This window comes from Rhinolophus sinicus, linkage group LG07 (genome assembly GCF_036562045.2).
Source record: "Rhinolophus sinicus isolate RSC01 linkage group LG07, ASM3656204v1, whole genome shotgun sequence".
Lineage (NCBI taxonomy): Eukaryota > Metazoa > Chordata > Mammalia > Chiroptera > Rhinolophidae > Rhinolophus > Rhinolophus sinicus.
The window spans coordinates 12068715-12087659 of record NC_133757.1 but is presented as its reverse complement, the minus strand read 5'-3'; the positions used below and the strand labels follow the sequence as shown (position 1 = coordinate 12087659).

The 18945-nt window shown below is 40.7% G+C and overlaps 1 protein-coding gene across 2 annotated transcripts in view; it reads right to left on the bottom strand.

Moving 5' to 3' along the window:
• Positions 1–18945, bottom strand: part of GFRA1 (GDNF family receptor alpha 1) — a 194473-nt gene that overhangs the window by 136988 nt on the left and 38540 nt on the right. The window contains exon 5 of one of the 2 annotated variants that reach the window (XM_019725238.2): positions 213–227. The exons of the other annotated variant lie outside the window; for it this stretch is intronic. Within the exon in view, the coding sequence (XP_019580797.2) occupies positions 213–227 (15 nt within the window). The remainder of the gene's footprint in view (positions 1–212; positions 228–18945) is intronic. 2 annotated transcript variants of the gene reach the window in all.

Below are 18945 nucleotides of genomic sequence, written 5' to 3'. Positions count from 1 at the left end.
CCCCTGAAAATGGTCCAGAGGAGAAGCAGAGGCTGGATGGCACTTCAGGGCACCTCAGGCCATTGTTCTCACGGTGCCTCCTAAAGCACCCCCCCCCCATGACACGTCCACAGACAATGAGAAGCCCCACGACCCTCTGCTCACAGACTATATACACTTGTTCCCAAAAGAGCTCAGCCCATGGAAAAGCGGGGAGGAGGCAGTGAACTTACCTTGCTGGAAAACGTCTGCCAGGAAGGAGGAAAACCAAGGGAGGAGTGGGGGAGAGAGAAAGGAGAAAAAAATATTAATAAAAATGTTGACAATCACAATGCTGATCATCCTAGCTAACGTACGCTGACTTGGCGACGCACTCGTCACACAATAGCCCCTTCAACTCGGAGCCAGTGGTGAAGGTCTCGGGCTCTGGGATGAAACTAACTGTCTGCGTTTAAATCCTGGCTTGATACTTCTTCACTCTGTGGCTGACATTCCCTAAACCACACAGACAGGAGTATTGGAACGATTAAACAAATTACGCCCTATGGTTTAAAGGCTCAGAACACTGCGCAAGACATAGTAAATGCAGAAAATTTGGTGGTGGTTACTCACACAACAACCCTATAAAAGTAGGTTGTGTGATCATTCTCATTGTATAGATGGAGAAACGGAAGGTGGAGTAACTCATCCAAAGCCACAGAGCAGTAAATAATGGGCTCAGGAGTGAACCCCAATCTGTCGGATTCCATAAACCATCTTCTTACCCACTACTAAGCTGCCTGACCAGTTTAGAAATCACAACAAGGTCACACAAGAGGATGAACAGAGGAAGGGTCTATGAAAATACTAAAATTCCATGTTTAAATCATATAACAAAACATTGGTATAAATTCTCCACATCCTAACTCACAACTAATAACACCACGTCTTCATATTAAATCCTAGGTCAAAGTCAGTTAAAAGGTCAAATTTTGTTGTTGTTGTTGTTGTTGTTTCAACGCGTCTTTGAGAGGCTACTACATGTCCAGCCCTATATCTGGCTCTGGGACCCACACATCTAGCAAAACACATAAATGAACAATCAGTCCCTCACACCCCCATAAGGGGAACCACTAGCATTGACTTCTAACACCTTACATTTGTTTTGACTATTTTTGAACTTTGTATAAATGGACTGATACAGTATAAATTTTTCCTGTCTGCCTTCTTTGCTCCATAGTGATTAAGGCAGTCGCCCATGCTGTAGCATGTGGTAGGTCATTTCATTTTTCACTGCTGTATTATATTCCACCATGGGATTATATCATAGTTTTTAAATTTAATATAAGCATTTCTACATTATTCTAATTTATAAGAATGAACAGGCCTTACAATTACAATCTGAGTTTTAAAACACAACTTGTTTTCATCTTACAAATTATAAATAAGAACGATATCATCAACATCCAGATCTGCTGTCATTCATCAACTAAGCCATCAGTTCCCACGAGGTCACAAAGAGTCAAGGGGCCATGAATGATGTAGATGAAACGTGCCCCTGGTGAGTGAAACAGACTGCAAGAACAGAATACCTGCAGAGCAGTTTTCATTTCAAAGGGGCACATGAGATCCCTTTGAGGAATGCCTTATCCACAGGCAATACACATGCTCCCAAAGGCACACCCAGGCCACTGACTTCAGTGGCACAGATAAGACAGGTTACAGACTCAATTCGCAATTCCCAGGGAACTGGCTAAAACACCACCCTTTCTCTCACACTCACGGAAGCCAACTGGGATGGAAGCGGCCCATATTGGGACCATTACAGGACAACGTTAACTCTGCCCTAATTTATACATGCTATACGTTATTCTCTAACTTCAGCGGTTAGTACAAATTCTGACAGAGCAGTGTGTGGAATGTCACTCACCTCCCATGCCCTGACACTGTCAAGAGACTGTGGGAAGGGCTGTGCGCAGCTCTCTAAATATACCACTGTCACCTGCATTTGCTGCCTGGAACATTGAGTCTGAACTGCCCCCCCCCCACACCAGCCTGCGCACCTGGAAGAGGCCCTCATCCTCAGCCTTCAAGTATCACAGCCACCGTGAAGCACCTCAGAGCCTATCCCCATGGAGACGGAAGTCACTGTTTCCGCCTCTGTGCTCCTAGAGTAATTTGTGCACGTTGCAATTATAGCTCCTATTATAATTAGTTATTTATGTAGACCCTGAGCTCCTGAGGATGAGAGCTAGGTATCTTAATCACTTTTATGGGTCCTAACTGGCTGGCATGGTATGCTCCCACAAAGGAGGGAAGGAAGAAGGGCTGGTCGGCTTTAGCACTCATCTGGCCTAAACCCCTCATTTTACAGATGGGGAAACTGAGTCCTAGCGATGTAAGAGATCCTTCCCAAGGTCATACATGGCGTTAAAGGCTGAGCCAGGACTGCATGAGATTCATTTAACCTTAATGAAGCACAAAAGCTCATCCCTATTATTAGCAAAGTACAAATTAGAGATTTATCATTCTCCTCTAATGAATACAGACAAAAATTTCCAACCTTGAAAACATCACTGAAATAAGATTAGTCTTTCAAATACGGATCCAATCTCGACATCCGTCCAGAATACTCAACCTCCTCTCCATGGCTTCTGACAGGGAGCACTTCCTTCAAAATTCAGTACAGATCACTGGAAAGTATCCGTGGGCAGGGAGGGGGGAATTCAGGGAGGGATTCAGCAACCTTATCCCTTCCAATTCCACTGTGTATTTCATGCCTTAGCAGACAAATTTTCATAGAGTACTACGCATTCATATCTTCTATTCCAAAAGATACTCTTGATTTTCGCATAAGCTGTTTTAGATTTTTAAAAGGACCCCTTTTCAGCTTCATTTACATTTTGCACCTTTATACTCAAATGAAAATTTTAATAAACACTAGTATAAATATTGCAGTAATTTTGCTCATGAGTTATCTTGTAATTTACACTCTAAATTTATGTCTTCTGTAGTCTGTGGCATAAATCGCTCTGTTCTGAGAATTACTTAGCCCTTTTCTCTGTATAATAGTGACTTGGGTACCTTCTTTAAAACTTCACTTTTCCGGACTGAAACAGCCATCCAGGCTCAGGTTCAAATGACTCACAGCCAGAAGAACAGAAAGTGAGAAGAAGGTAAATTCTGTGCTGTTTGGCTACATTTTATCCCTGCCCGCAAACTGTGGACCTCAGACGATATTAGCCACAGAAATACCCTTACCATCTTCTGTGCTGGTGTTCATATCCACCACCCCTATCTCCCAAACCGTAGGGACAGGTCCCTATACTCCCTGGGCTTGCATTTCCTTGTTGATGACCTGCAGATATTTTTTAATATCCACAACACTGGTGTTGGGAAGGTTAAGTCAGATAATTGACACATTTTCCCATCAGCTGCTGAGGAGAATCACTCTGTGAATTAGACTCCCGCCATCTTTTCTGCTCTCCCAGGAACTGGAAGTCACACAAGCGCAGAGTTGGGAGCTTCCAGTGCCCACCCACCACAGTCAGATTGAGCCCGAAGGACTCCAGGGACACTCAGGAGGAAATGAACTCTTTCAGACAAAGCTCTGCTCTTACTCACTTCCGAAGGGAGACAGCCTCAAACCCCAGTCCTTCATGGTAACAAAGAAAGCCTGTTCTCCGGCCCCACCCCCACCCCCTGGAGCCATTCTGGTCCTATAGATAGATGAAAGGCCATGTATAAGTCGGTGGCTCAGATGTGGGAAGAAGAAAATAAGAAAGAAGGAACTCAGATACGACTCAATGTCCAGTTTCTTCAGTGAGGAATACTTGCTCTCCTCCCCCAAAGCTATTGAGAGATTCACACCCCAAAGATCTTTAATGCACTGAGTCCTCCAGAGACAGGGGCCATAAAAAGACTCGATTATTTATTATTATTAATAACTTGTGGCAATTAGGCCGGGCGATTCCTAAACGTTGCTAATTAAAAACTTTCCTGAGTGCTGCTCATCCACATGGCCAGTGTTTACCTCTATTAAAAATGATTTAACTACACTCTGGGTGAAGCCCTCTCTTGTGCCCGGGGTTAATAATTAGCAGTGCACAGAGTCACGCAGGTTAAGTGAGTTGGCTCTCCTTTATTTATCTATTGCTTTGTTTTATGAGCAGAACTGGATGGCAGTCTTATTGCCCGTTCAGTCTGCTAAGAATAATTTACTATTTCAATCCACAGTCCATAACTATGGTTAGAGATGCACTCACTGTTATTACAGTATCACACTTAGCCCCCACCCCACAGCATTCAGGATATGCCAACCAGTGAAAGCGTGCATGACTTCCATAAGACTGGGGGAAATAAAGCTACTAGTTCTCAAACAATGTAATCATACGGCTCTCTCAATTTTGCTTTCTTTTCTAGGTTAAATTATATATGAGGAGAGTTTAGTTTCTTGAAAATGCATGCACTTAACTCCCATTTAAAAAGTCTCACCTGGGGAGACAGCTGTCTTGTGAGTCCTCCTGTGGTTTGAGCTATCGAAAGAAAATTCTCTTTCAAGTACAAGTGCTTTTACAGTAAAGGACTGTAAATTTTGCTGTGACCCAACTAACCAGTGGTAAAGGGAGAGATGTAGGGAACAGCTGGAATGAACACTGCTTCCTTGAATAGGGCCATGGTCATCATTAACCAAAGTCAATTTGAAGCTGGGCGAGGCTGCCTCCTTGCCAAATTTCAAAACCCAGCAAACTCTATACATAGATACAGTGAGTAACTAGCATTCAGTCTGTGATTTTGTGTGCTGCCAATCTCTGTGAATGAAGTGCATTCTTCCTTTTCTATGTTGAAAAGTGGGGCCTCCTCGCTTGTTAAACGCACCGCTCCAGAGTAGTTCTGCTTCGAACTGACAAAGCCTAGGTCCAAAAATGGCAGGTGGGCTTCCCAAGGAGGGCAGGGTTAACCCCTCTCTGCCCAGTACGATCTGGTGCCATGTCACTACATGATTGTGGCCATCGGATTCCACGGCCGACCTAAGATTGGGTCCCAACTACTCATGAGGTAGAAAGCTGGGGGTGAAACCTCTTGCAGCCTATGTTCTTCCCTATAAAACGGGGGTGGTAGAGCTAAGCTTTTTCCCTACCATAGGGATACCCTGAGGATCAAGGCAGATGATTTAATCCATACAGACCACGTGGACGTTGGAGTCAAACAACACTGGGCTCAGATCCTTGCCAGTCCACCATCCTAGCCATCTTGGATTAGCTATTTAACCCCTCTGAGTCTCAGTTTTTTCATTTATTGAATGGAGATAATATAACTTAGCTTTCAGAATTCATGAGGACAACCAAGATCATACATGTAAAGCCCTCATTTAGTCCCCGGTGGCTGGTTTATGGTGCATGGTCAATAAATGAAAGTTAATGTTATTCTACTAATAAGCAGTAGACCAGGATAGCCGAGAGCTCAGGTCCTAAAGTCAGAGCTTGTCCCATGTCCGGCTGTGTGATCTTGGACAAATGACTGACCATCCCAAGACTTGCTTTTCTCATCAGCAACATGCAGATAATAATAGCTACCTTTAGTGTTACCTCATAAATGGTGATGGAGATTAAATGAGGCAATGCATGTAAGAGTGTAGAGTAACTACTCCTCACAAAGACTCCCTCGAATTGTAGCATTATTAGTCAACAAACATGTATTGATTGCCCACTATTTGAAAAACCTTTGTGACTTTCTATAGGGCTGTAAATGTATCATAAGAGTAAATCCATTAAAATAAAAGGATCGTTTCCATTTCTTCTTGTTACCATGTAGCTATCTATGTGCCATTAAGAAACTCGAAGGCAGCTCTCAAATAGTACCTTACGAATGAATTATTTTTCGTCTTTGAGATCAGAGGCCCAATGACATCCTGCCTTCAAACATCAATGATCTAAGAGATTGTGATTAGAAGTTCCAGAAACCCAGGGCCCAGCCTTTATTTTCGGCACCACTCACTCTTCTGACGTTGCCTGTCTCCTCTGGACCTGTCATTATTTCTCACGGCCACCATGTAAGGAGCTCCCCCAGCCTGCCCTGTGCTTTGATCAGTGTTTCAAGTCATGCTGCCTGGAAGCCTAAGGTTCAAAAGAGGTAGGGACTGCATGGGGGCAGCTGAATTAAAAACCCCTATTTCATACAGTTCTATGAAGAATTTGTCTGAGAAAAGAGTTCTGCTACTTCATTAAATAAATTAAAGTTTGAACACAACAAACCACTTAAATGGAGCCCCTTCCTGTCCGGGTGTAGGTCTGCGCTCTCCTGGAGCACAGCCAGAGTCAAGGGTTCCTCCAGAGTCCCTACGTGGCCTCCATGGCACCACACACGGGGGCTGTGATTAGTTTCCTGTGTCTCCATAGCCAGACAACTCAGACAGCCAACCTCCATGCCCCTCCTGCTTCCCGCAGCGATACTCAGGCAGTGCAAACTGAACAGAGCCCTGGGAGGCTCGGTGAAGGACTCCAGTTCCAGCCCTCGATGCCAAAAACAAACCCATTTTTTAATGCGGGGAGGCCTTATATCTCTCTCTCTCCTTTTACTTCTCTTGTTTTGGATGCAGGCCGGGAAAAGTTCTATCATTTTCCTGGCTTCTGGCCTCCACCTTTCATCGTGTTAGAAATGAAGACCAATACTTTGCCTGTCATTGCCATATCTCTGAAGGCACACGGCATTCAGTAAATGTCTTTCATTTGTCAGAAAAAAACTTTTTAAAGCCCTGAAGTATCATCCTGCTACATTTTCTAAGTAACGTGCCACCAACATCTATCTTAGGCCATCTGCTTATAGCCCATCAGCCTACACTGATGTGGGAAGGCGGTGCAAGGGCCATGAGCTAATAAGTCCCTAACATTTTTATGACATTCCATCCCTAGTATATCTCATTCGTAGCACAGAGGGCTAACACTCTTAACTACTGAAAAAAACATAAAAAAGTAGATTTAGGAATAACACTTTTTATGATTGCATTCTGTACACTGTGAAAGTTATGTTCAAATCTGCTAGTACTTTATGGAGCTGATAAAGTAGAACAGTATGGCTTCCCAGATAACTGTATTTTATATCCATTTAAAATGTTTCCTCTTCAATTGAATTCCTTTTTGAGTAATTATAATAAGACTAATTTGGGCTTAATGAATTCATGTACAAATACTTTAGACTGCATTATTAAAACCTCTCTGATATGAACTATATTAACTCAATCTTAGTGTTTTTCTTTGAAAAGAACAGCATACATGACTTTCTCTGAATTCTTTTAAACTGAGAAATCACAAGGAGCCCCATTACGAACTTAAACAAAAGAAGAGGTTGACAAATAATTTTATTCTAATTTCCCTAAACTTAATGTAATTGAGTATTAATTAGGAGTCACAGAAAGTATTTTTAGCATCTACATATGCAAAGGGCTGCAGAGTTGGTCCATCTTCCAGAAGAAATCAGTTATAGCTTTGATTAGCAATGACATAAAACCACTAATGGTAAAATACTGACAGTGATTCTATGGCTATTAAGCCCTATGCTCTACAAAGTCTCCAAACCCAAGAGTCTAAATATCTGGATTCTTGTTGGCACTGTAGGTGAAGGCACTCATCTTCTCAGGGATTTAGTTCCTCCATCTGAAAACTGATTTGTACTAGGTGATCTCTAAGGTCCCCTCCAGTTCTAAAACATGATGGTTTCAAGTTTAAAATCACACACATTATATCAAATGGGCTCTTATTGCATATAGCTTATTTGTCATCTTATCCACACTAAATTACATTCACAGAAAAGAATGTCATTCCCTGTAATTCACATACAACCACAAACACATCCACAATACGGCTGGTGATTTCAGATTTATCCCAAGATAGTATCTCGGCAGTAAAGTATTTTTCCCATTACAGATAAATTATAAACCAGCTGAAACCTTTAAGGTTACAGGGCCTTCTTGAATCAATTTCTATTTACCCCTCCCCACCCAACATACACCTCCTAAAAGATGCTCTTTCATCTTCATTTTCAAGTCAACCGATTAGTTGCATTTCATTCATGTTTCTCGGGCAGGTCTGTGAGATCCAGGTTTCAATAGGATTGATTACCCAGTCTGCTAAATTCAAACTAGGTATTTACAAATGTCCAGCAGAATAAATCTCTCTGTTTGCCAGGTGATCATTACCAGGATGGACAACTTGAAAGTAAACATAAGACAATGGTCATCATCATTATTCTGAAGGCTTGGCACAAATTACTATCAGGAGAGCTTCCAGGAGCCAGAGACAATTAAAGTCTGAGTTCGGAAAAGCTGCCCCCAACATCAAGCATTGCTGATTAGAATGATCTGGGAGCAAATACATTTCGGCAAATTGGCCAAGTTTGGCATTCAAGGAGGAGGTTTGGTCACGTGATCCGCTCTGGCCTGACCCCAGTTTCAGGAGGTACAGGTTCTGGCCAGGCTCTCCACAAATCCCTTGAATAAACAAGGGCATATCGTTTAAGCACTCTGGGTTTCAAAGGGGGATTCACTAGATAGTCTCTACAGTACTGTCTGGTTCTCAAGTTCTATAACGATGTGACCAGGACCCTTTACTAGGGCCTCTGCTACAAACTCCCAATAACCTGCACATCTTTATGGTGCAGTAATGTCCACTTATAATTTTCGCTCTCTCTTTCTCTCCAACTAAGCTACAAGCACCATGATGCCAGGGATGTGTTGTCCCCTGTAGCCCCAAAGTCCAGGGTAGAATATTAGAGTATAGTAGGCATATTTTAATATTAATAATAACTAATACATTTTCAGAGCTTTCCATATATCGGGCACAATTTTAAGTATTATATTTCATGTAAATTGCCTTAATCCTCTCAATTCCCCTAAAAGGTAGCTATCATTATTATCCCCATTTTACAGATAAGGAAACACAGGCCCAGAGAGGGTAACTAAAGTTGCCAGAAGTTCCAGGGAAGCAAGTGATCTGGTTTTTAATCCGAGCAGTCTGGCTTTGGAGCCCAAGCTCTTAACGACTAGACCACGCTGTCTCTCCGTGAGGGCCCAGTTGATAGAGGTGTGGGAGGATGAACAAGAAAAATGCCTCATTCCTTCCAAAACAAAACACCCCAGAGAGCTCACCACTTGAGCCATATCCATAATATTTTAAATATCGTAATCACCGTATTTTTAGCACTCCGACCACACTTTTTCTGTACCTTTATTATCTGCAGATTTGGGGTCCAACTGCAGAAACCAGCTAGCTGTGTCTTTACTTTTTTAAAACTTTATAAATTACCTTTTGTTAAAAAATGCAACTATCTCAGTAGGTTTATGGCAACAGCTCAGGTAAGGACATGGAGAGAGGATGTAGGGCAAGAGGAAAAGGTGAGAATTCCAAGAAGAGGGGAAGGAAATGGACAACCATACAAGGACACATGACTAAGCTACAAAAACTGTGGTGTTGTCCCTGGTTCAGCTGTCACCCAACTAGGATTCATGAAAAGGAGGGTGTGAGAGGTGGTAGGAGGGAAAGAGCCAGGGTAAGAGGCGCTGTAGTGCAGGGGACAGACACGTGTTCCTGGAGTCAGAGCGCTTGAGTTGTCATCCTGGCTCTGCCACTGGGCAAGTCAGATGCCCTACGACTCAGTCAGCGTCTCCATCTGACACGCTGGGAGTTCCAGGGGCTATTAAGAGGATTAAAGAGGTCAAGCTCGAAAAGACTTAACACAGTGCCTGACACCCAGAAGGCACTTAATGGAAAACAGGTAATTTGGACAGAGACTTGTGAGAAACACGTTTCAGGATATCATTAAGATCAACAATATCTGTGACACCCTGGGAACTACACTTGTGATAAGTAAAATGTACTTGCGCGGAATCTAAAACTGAAAAATCAGAGGATCCTAGAGAAATATCCCAGAGTCTGCTGGTCATTCTCTCATAATCATACCTGTTCCTTTGGAAATCGGATCGATATTTATCACAGGAACAAACAATAAGCCCTACAAATATTACCTCTACACTCTATATCACGTAAGAAGTGCTGGTATTTTTTGGGAAGTCGTTGAGAGCAAGTAATTAAATGTGAACTATAGACCTTCTTATGAATCTTTCAGAGCATGGGTCTTTCTTCGGGAAGGCAATACATTTTTTAAAGTCACCCACTCACAAGCTCAGTAGCTAAAACTGCTCCACTGTCTCCACCAGCTCATGCTATGGCTGTGCATGACAGGACCACACATGGGGCTGGGCCCTTCAACAATGAAGCCAGGTATTTCAAAGAGGCAGAGCACTGACAGAGCTGAGGACACCTTACAGACAACCTCTGCAGCTGTAAATCTTTATCCTTGCGAAGAAGAGCTAGCTAGCAGTAAATCTGGTTACCACAGATCATACCCTACCGAGAACCTTTTCAGAAACAGAAGGGGAAATTCATTCTGCAGTTTAAGATTCTTTTAAACCTGTATGATATTATTCAGTGGCTCAACACAGTCATGAAATGTAAATGTCATTTTCATGACAGATTTGTGCCGCTGGCTTGCCCTGAAAAAAAAAAAAAAAAGGATTCCAGTATCTTACAGAGCTTAAGATATTTTAAGCATGATCTACATACATGTATTTTCTTTTTAAGCATCATGGCTATTATTCTTCAAGTCCAGAGAACTGGGTTCTAGTTCTACCTCTGCCCTAACTGGCTATATATAGCTCATGGCTTAGTCTCTCCTGGGGCACCTTCATTTTATCATCTGTAATGGAATTTAAAGCCTGCCTTTTACTTCTTCAAGGAAAGAATAAGATAGTGGATGTGCTCACACTCTGAAGAAATAAAATTAAATTTTCTGATACTTTGTTAGTGCCCATTGGAGCTGATATACTATAATGAGCAATTAGTGGGCCCAAAGGAAGCTAAAACCCAGACCCTACAGTCAAAGAGCTCATAATAAAAAAGAGAGTCAAACACACTCAGGGAAAAAGTGCTAAATTCTACATGGAGAGGAAAACAGTTGTGAAGAAGAGAAAAATTTCAATGATTAGGCTCTGAGCAGTTTTCATGGACCAGGTACAATCTGAGCTGGATCATGAAGGATAGTCTTAAACAAAGCCAACACTTATTGAGCCCTCATGGTAAGGGCTTTACTTAAATATTTCATATAATGCTCCCCAAACTCTATGAAGTAAATATCGTTCTCAGCCTCATTTTACCAGTAAGTTAATTTGCCAAAGCTCCCACAGGCAATCCGACTGTCCCTGCACTGTAAGACTCAAAAGGTAGAAATGAGAGACAGTGGAACAACAGGACAAGTGAGTTAGAAAAAAATTAAATGGGCTCGTGGGAAATTGAAGAGGACCTAAATAGTTGGAGATATATGCCATATTCACATACTAGATGACTCAATATTGTGACAAGCCAATTCTAAAACAATAAAGTATATAAGAACCTAGACTAGCCAAACCTATCTTGAAAAAGAAGAGCAAAGTTGTAGGACTGACTACTCGACTTCAAGACACAATAAAGCTACAGTAATCAAGTTGGTGTCACTGACAGAGAAGCAGATCAATGGAGCAGAATAGAGGCCAGAAACAGACATGCAATTTTACAATAATTTGATTTTGACAAAGGAACCAATGCAATCCAATGGGGAAAGGCAAGTCTCTTCAACAAATACTACTGGAACACCCATACAGAGAAAAACAAACTTAGATTCCTACCTCGCACCATACATAGAATGAATTAATTTTTAGGTCACAGACCTATAAATAAATGGTAAAACCATAATGTTTAAAAAAATGTAAGAAAATATACTTGTGACTTGGGAATCATGTCTTAGACAGTAAACTGAAAGCAATAGGAATAAAAGGAAAAAAATTACCAACATTAAAAATCTGTGCTCAATAAAAAACGCCATTAGGAAAATGAATCAATAAGCTATTTGGGGGCACAAATACTCACAAAACCTACATCTAACAAATATCCAGAACATGTAAAGAACTCCTTCAACTCACTAATAAAAAGACAACCCAACTTTTTTCATGTACAACATATATATATATATATATAAACAGACACTTCACAAAGATATACAAATGACCAATAAGCACATAAAAAGTGTCCAACATCATGAATCATAAAGGAAACGTAAATTAAAACCACAATAATATATCACTATACACTCATCAGAAGGGCTAAAATAAAAAAGACGCACAACACTAAATGCTGGTGAGGATAAATAGCAACTGAAACGCTCATTCATTGTTAGTGGTAGTGTAAAATGGCATGACTTTGAGAAAAGGTCTAGAAATTTCTTGTAAAACTAAATATGGACCTACACCATGATTTAGCAGTTTTGCTCCGAGGTATTCACTCGAGAGAAATGAAAACACATAGCCACAAAAATGACTTGTAAACAAATGTTCATAAGAGTTAGAAGTTGCCCAGGTGGCCATCAAGAGGAGAATAAACAAACTTAAGTCTATTTATACAAAAGAATACTACTCAATAATATAGAAGAACAGATATAGTTATATATACAATATAAATAAATCTCATTAATATTATGCTGAATGAACACAGACTTTATACAAAAAAGGACACACTATGTATTTTTATTAATCTGAAGTTCTAGAACAGGCAAATTGATTTATGGTGAAAAAAATAGACAATTAGTTGCCTCTGGGGACCTGGGAAGAAGGGGTTGGAACTTACTAAAATGGGAAAGAAGAGAACTCTGTGGGGTGGTCGCAATATTCTATACTTTGATAGAGGTTTAGCTTATACAGTATATGTATTTGTCAAAACCCACAAATAGTACACTTAAGATTTTCACATTTCACCATAGTAAAATATATCAACAAATATTGAATTCTAATTAATGCTGAAGTGTTTGAATTGTTTAGTAATGAAGTGTACAAATGCCTGTAACTTACTTTGAAAGTAATTAAAAATAACATAACTTAATAGAGGTATAGGTGACTAGAAGGGAGAGGAAGAAGGAGAGAGAGAGAGAGGTAGTAAATCAAACATAGTAAACTATTAACTGTAGAATCCAGTCGGTGGGTATTTGGGTGTTTACTGTACAGTCCTTTCAATTTTTCTTATGCTTACAATTTTCATAATAAAATGTTGGGAAAATGAGCTCATGGAATTGGGTGTTAATAATATATAGTAGCTAGCCAAAGATACAAATTATAATAAATACTCTACATGTAATACATCACTAGGGTTTTTGAGTTTGTGCATTTTAGGTACGTATTCCTGAATAAGTTTCCTGCACATCTGATTCTTCTAGCTCATCAAAGGTGATTTAACTACTCTGCCCATTTTTCCTCTAGATCTAACAACCTACTATACTCTGAATTATCAGGTAAATGACAGAGATCAGATTTCTTTGCAAAGTTTCACATAGTACAATGATGTCTCTCTGTGGAAGAATAGAAAAGGAATTAAATTGGGAACAGAGTCCTATTCATGGATCAGAAGACTTAATATTGTCAAAATGGAAATATTCCTCAAACATATTCAACACATATCCTATCAAAATTCCAGCTCTCTTTGCAGAAATTAGCAAGCTGTTTCTAAAATTCATATGGAATCACAAGAAGTACTGAATAGCCAAATTAATCTTGAAAAAGAAGAAAGTTAGAGGACTCACACTTTCTGGTTTCAAAAATTACTACAAAGCTACAGTAATCAAAACAGTGAATTGTGAGGTATAGACGTATAGATCAATGAAATAGGATTGAGAGTTTTGAAATAAACCCTCACATTTGTGGTCAATTAAACTTTGATAATGCAATTCAATTGGGAAAAATAATATTTTCAACTAGTCGTGCTGGGATAATATCCACCAGCAAACGAATTAAATTGGACCCTTATCTCATACCATATACAAAATTAATTCAAAATGGATCAAAGAGCTGAAACTATAAAACTCTTAAAAGAAAACAAGGTATAAATATTTGTGATTTTGGATTAGGCAATGGTTTCTTAAATATGACATCAAAAGCACAAGCAATGAAAGAAAAAATAGATGCATTGGATATAATCAAAATAAAATCTTTTGTGCTTCAAAGGGCATCATCAAGAAAGTGAAAAGACAACCCACGGAATTATGTAAAATAATTGTAAATCATATACCTGATAAAGCACTCGTACCTGGACTGTATCAAGAACTATCACAACTCAAAAATAAAAAGACATATAACCCAATTATAAAATGGGCAAAGAATATGATAGACATTTCTCCAAAGAAGACAAACAGCCAACAAGGATGTGGAAAGATGCTCAGCATCATTAGTCATCAGGGCAACGCACATCAAAATCACAATGAAATAGCCCTTCACGCCCATTAGGATGGTGATCATTAAAATGATAGTTACCGTGTTTCCCCGAAAATAAGACCCAGCTGGACAATCAGCTCTAATGCATCTTTTGGAGAAAAATTAATATAAGACCCGGTCTTATTTTATTATAAGAGCAGGTTTTATATGATATAAGACCCAGTCTTATTTTACTAGAGTATAAAACCGGGTATAATATAATATAATATAATATAATATAATATAATATAACATAATATAATATAATATAATATAATATAATATAACATAATACCAGGTCTTATATTAACTTTTGCTCCAAAAGACGCATTAGAGCTGATTGTCTGGGTAGGTCTTATTTTCGGGGAAACAAGGTAATAACGAGTGCTGGTCAAGATCTGGAGAAATTGGAACTTTCATACACTGTTGATGGGACTGTAAAATGGTGCAGCCGCTTTGGAAAACAGTCTGGCAGGTCCTCGAATGGTTAAATACAGTTACCATATGATCCAGCAGTTCCACTCCTAGGCAAATACCCCAAAGAAAGGAAAACACACATCCACACAAAAACTTGTGCACAAATGTTCACAGCAGCATTATCCATAATAGCCCAAAAGTGGAAACACCCCAATATCCATCGCCTGATGAATGCATAAATAAAATGTGGTCTATCCACACAATGGGATCTTATTCGGCAATAAAAAGAAATTAAGTACTAATACATACGACAATATGGATGAACCTTCAAAACACTACGCCAAGTGAATGAAGCTAGTCACAAGGGACCACATAGTGTATTGTTCCACTTTCATGAAATGTCCAAAATAGGCAAATCCAGAGACCAAAAATAGATTAATAGTTGCCTAGGGCTGGCGAGGATGAGAGGATGAGGGGATGAGGGGATGAGGGGATGGAGAGGTGATGACAGCTGAGGGGTGCCGGGTTTCCTCTTGGGATAATGAAAATGTCCTAAAATTGATTGTCTGATGGATGTACGGCTCTGTGAATATTCTAAAAACCCCTAAACTGTACACTTTAAATGGGTGAACTGTAGGATATATGAATTAGTATCAGTAAAGCTGTTTGAAGAAAAATAAAAAAGAATCCTGGGTTGTGACTACACTTCTAATGACTAACACTGTCAACCTCTGCACCTGTCTGGGCCACAGCTGAGCAAGCCAATCTCTCATAACTGTATCCCACTCTTCATGCTATGAACACATCTAAAGAACCATGCTCAGGTGCTGGCACCACACTGGGCACTGAGAAAACCAAGTGCAGATGAAATACAGCATCATCACTGCCGAGTGTGTCCATCCACACCTACCGTGTTTCCCCAAAAATAAGACCTACCCCGAAAATAAGCCCCAGTTAAGATCGTCAGCCAGACAGACACATTTAGTACATTATGACGATGTCCCAGAAGAACATGACATGACTGCATTTGAATAAATATAGATTGTTGTACATGAAAAAATAAGACATCCCCTGAAAATACACCCTAATGCAAAAATTAATATAAGACCAGTCTTATTTTCGGGGAAATACTGTATAAGACCCAATCTTATTTTTGGTGAAACGCGGTGGCTATGGATGGCTGCTGAACTCTTGAACATGGTCGGTCTGAACTGAGATGTGTTCTAAGTATGAAATAGACAATGGATTTCAAAGATGTGGTCAGGGAAAAAAGCAAACTATCTCATTAATAATTGTTTATATTATATGCTTAAATGTTTTGGATAAATTAAGTGAAATTAAACGTTATTAGAATCAACGTCACCTGTGCTTTTTAATGTTTCGAATGAATGTGGTACTGGAAAATTTAAGTTTCCTGTGTAGCTCACATGCTATTTCTATTGGGTAGTACTGCTTCAGATTTTTAAATATAAATAAATCATCAAAACTTTCCTGAGTCCCGGTGTTTGGGGGGATTATGTTATGCAGACTTCTAAATGGTAATTAACTTTGAAGTCCACTCAGCAGTTATAAAATGCCTGCTGCTTGGCAATTATGGAAGCACAAAAGGTTCCTTGTTTGCTGCCCTCTGCCAATTGGTCCCTTGGACTAGAGTTGAAGATGCTCTCTGCATGGCCCTTTAAATATTGGCATGCCCCATCCTTCACAAAGCACAAATGTTTCCCAAATAAGGCAGGCCCAGAAACCTTCCTCTGAACTCTTTAAAAATCATGATCAAAAGGGTTGTCTTTTGAAAAATGATTAAAGATCAAACCGAGATGATAGACCACTGTTCACAAAAAGAAAACTTCCCCTCAAAGGGGTTTTATCTAGAAGGGGCTCTGCATGCCATCTGCAAGGGTCTCCCCCTTCGCTCTTCACTTGGGAACCCTGACTTATTTAAGGAAATTGCTGCTTCTCCTTCACCGGCTTCCTCTTTGATCCACATGTCCAGGGCAATAAGAACAGGGCCAAGCTCTAAACTTTGGCTCTGCTGAAGCAAACTATCCAGAGAAACGTCTGTGCCCCAAGAGAGGAAACAGAAACGGACCTCAGATGCAGCAGACTCTGAAGATAAAGATGCTATCAGAGAGCGGCAGGGCCAAGACCCCTACCAACAGATCTGGTTGCTTTTTCTTTACCCAACCAATGCCCAAGAACTACATCAACTGAGCCTTTCACTCTCCGCATGCAGTTAAGAAAGCAGGTTTGGACGTGAAATAACATGGCCAGCTTACAACGCTGGTAAGCGGCACAAACACAATTCCGATTACAAAGCTAACGCCCTTAATAAACACTGAGCTATACTGTCATTGTTTCATCCCACAGCATTACTCCCTGTTGTGTGCTGTGGCAATGGAAGGTTAGGGTGATTTTATATATATATATATATATATATATATATATATATATATATATATATATATATATATATCTATATATATATATATACTAGACTCCTGCCTCCTCAACTGACATACTCTCAAATTTCTGCACCTACTTTTGTTCAGAATCTCCAGTAACCTGAAAGAGAAGACAGTTTCATTGACTTAACTGCCTCCATTTTGTGCATTACGAAAGCAGAGACAAAATACGTCTGGATCCTTCATCGCTTCTGGGTCTGCACTGGGGAGAAGTGGGAAACATGGTGCTTAATTCTGTGTCCTGTCACACTTGACCCGTTTCTTCTATGTGCTTATAAATGGGAGAACATACTCTGTAGCAGCTTGTTTTAGCACTGAGGGCAGGCCAGCATGGTGCTCAATGCTGGGCATATTCAAAGATGAATGTAGCGCAATCTCTGCCCTCTAGGATCTTCCTCAGTAAGTGCCTATCAGCTTGTTTTAAAGGGCCTGCGTTTGGGGCCAAGCATGCTGTCAAGAACAAAGCTCATCTCTGGGGCTAGTCTATGGCTTGATACATCTTCAAATTATAGCAGTTGTTACAAAATGTACCTGACTTAGAGTTTCCAAAGAAACTGTCACATGGCTATTTCTAGATGGACTGTTCCTGGGCCTAGGTAATCATTTTCCACTCTCCTCCCACCACTCCCATTATCTCCCAGGCCTGGTAGTCAGTAAGCATTTGGCTGGCTTAGGGAGCCCTGGGTGGTGTGATTTGGAAAGTTAACGGAATTATGATGGAAATGGTATTGCAGGCCACCGAAAGTCTGGAGGCCTCTGATGAAGAGATTTAAAGGTGCCTCACTCATCTCCCAGCCAGAGACTCCTGAGAAGCCAGGATGGCTTCAAAGGATGACCCATGGCATGACGCCTGCTCCGTCCCTGGCAATAGTAGCCTCAATAATGGCCCCCCAGAGATGTCCATCTTCTAATCCCTGGGACCTGTGCCTATGTGACCTTACACAGCAAAAGGGACTTTGCAGATATGATTAACTTAAAGAGTCCTGAGAAGGGGAGATTTTCCTGAATTTTCTGGGTGGGCCAATTTGACTCACATGAATCTCTAAAAGCAAAGAACTTTTCCCTGGAGAGAAGTTTGAACAGGAAAAAGGGTCAGAGTGATGCTATTTTGATGACTTTGAAGATGGAGAAAGGGAGCCAGGAGCCAAGAAACGCAGGTGGCCTACAGAAATTGGAAAAAGCAAGGAAGTGGCTTCTCCCTTAGAGTTTCCAGACAGGCCACAGCACTGTTGACTCCCGATGTTAGCTGAGTAAGACCCATGCTGGACTTCTGACCTCCAGAACTGTCAGACAGTAAACTTCCATTGGGAAAGCCACTAAGTTTGGGGTAAAGTGCTATAATACAATAGAAAACTAATATACTAGTTTTACATAACAGTGGGACGGTCAGGCAAGGAGGCCAAGTGACGAGGGCAGTGATGGCATAATCAGAACAGCCAGCTCAACCAGCTAGGCAATTCTGTCCAAAAGAAAGCTCCAGTTCTTCTATGGAATGGCCCATTCCAAGAGGGCACTGCAAGTACAAATGCCTCAAAGTACTGGGCGACACAGAAGGAAGAGGCACTCGGGGGTTGATTTCCTAAGCTCTGGGTCCTACAGATTCCTCAATCTCTGTTCCTTTGGGGCCTGCTCAGCACCCACAGTAGAATCAGACAGACCTCTTCTCATGTGGAAGGAGATTGGGGAAGTGAAGGGTGGTGTTCCCAGAGATTTGCTCCTAAGACTCCGCCCCTCCCAACCCTCCTTAATCTCAGCATGATGTGTTCCATGCAGATTGATACTTGGAGG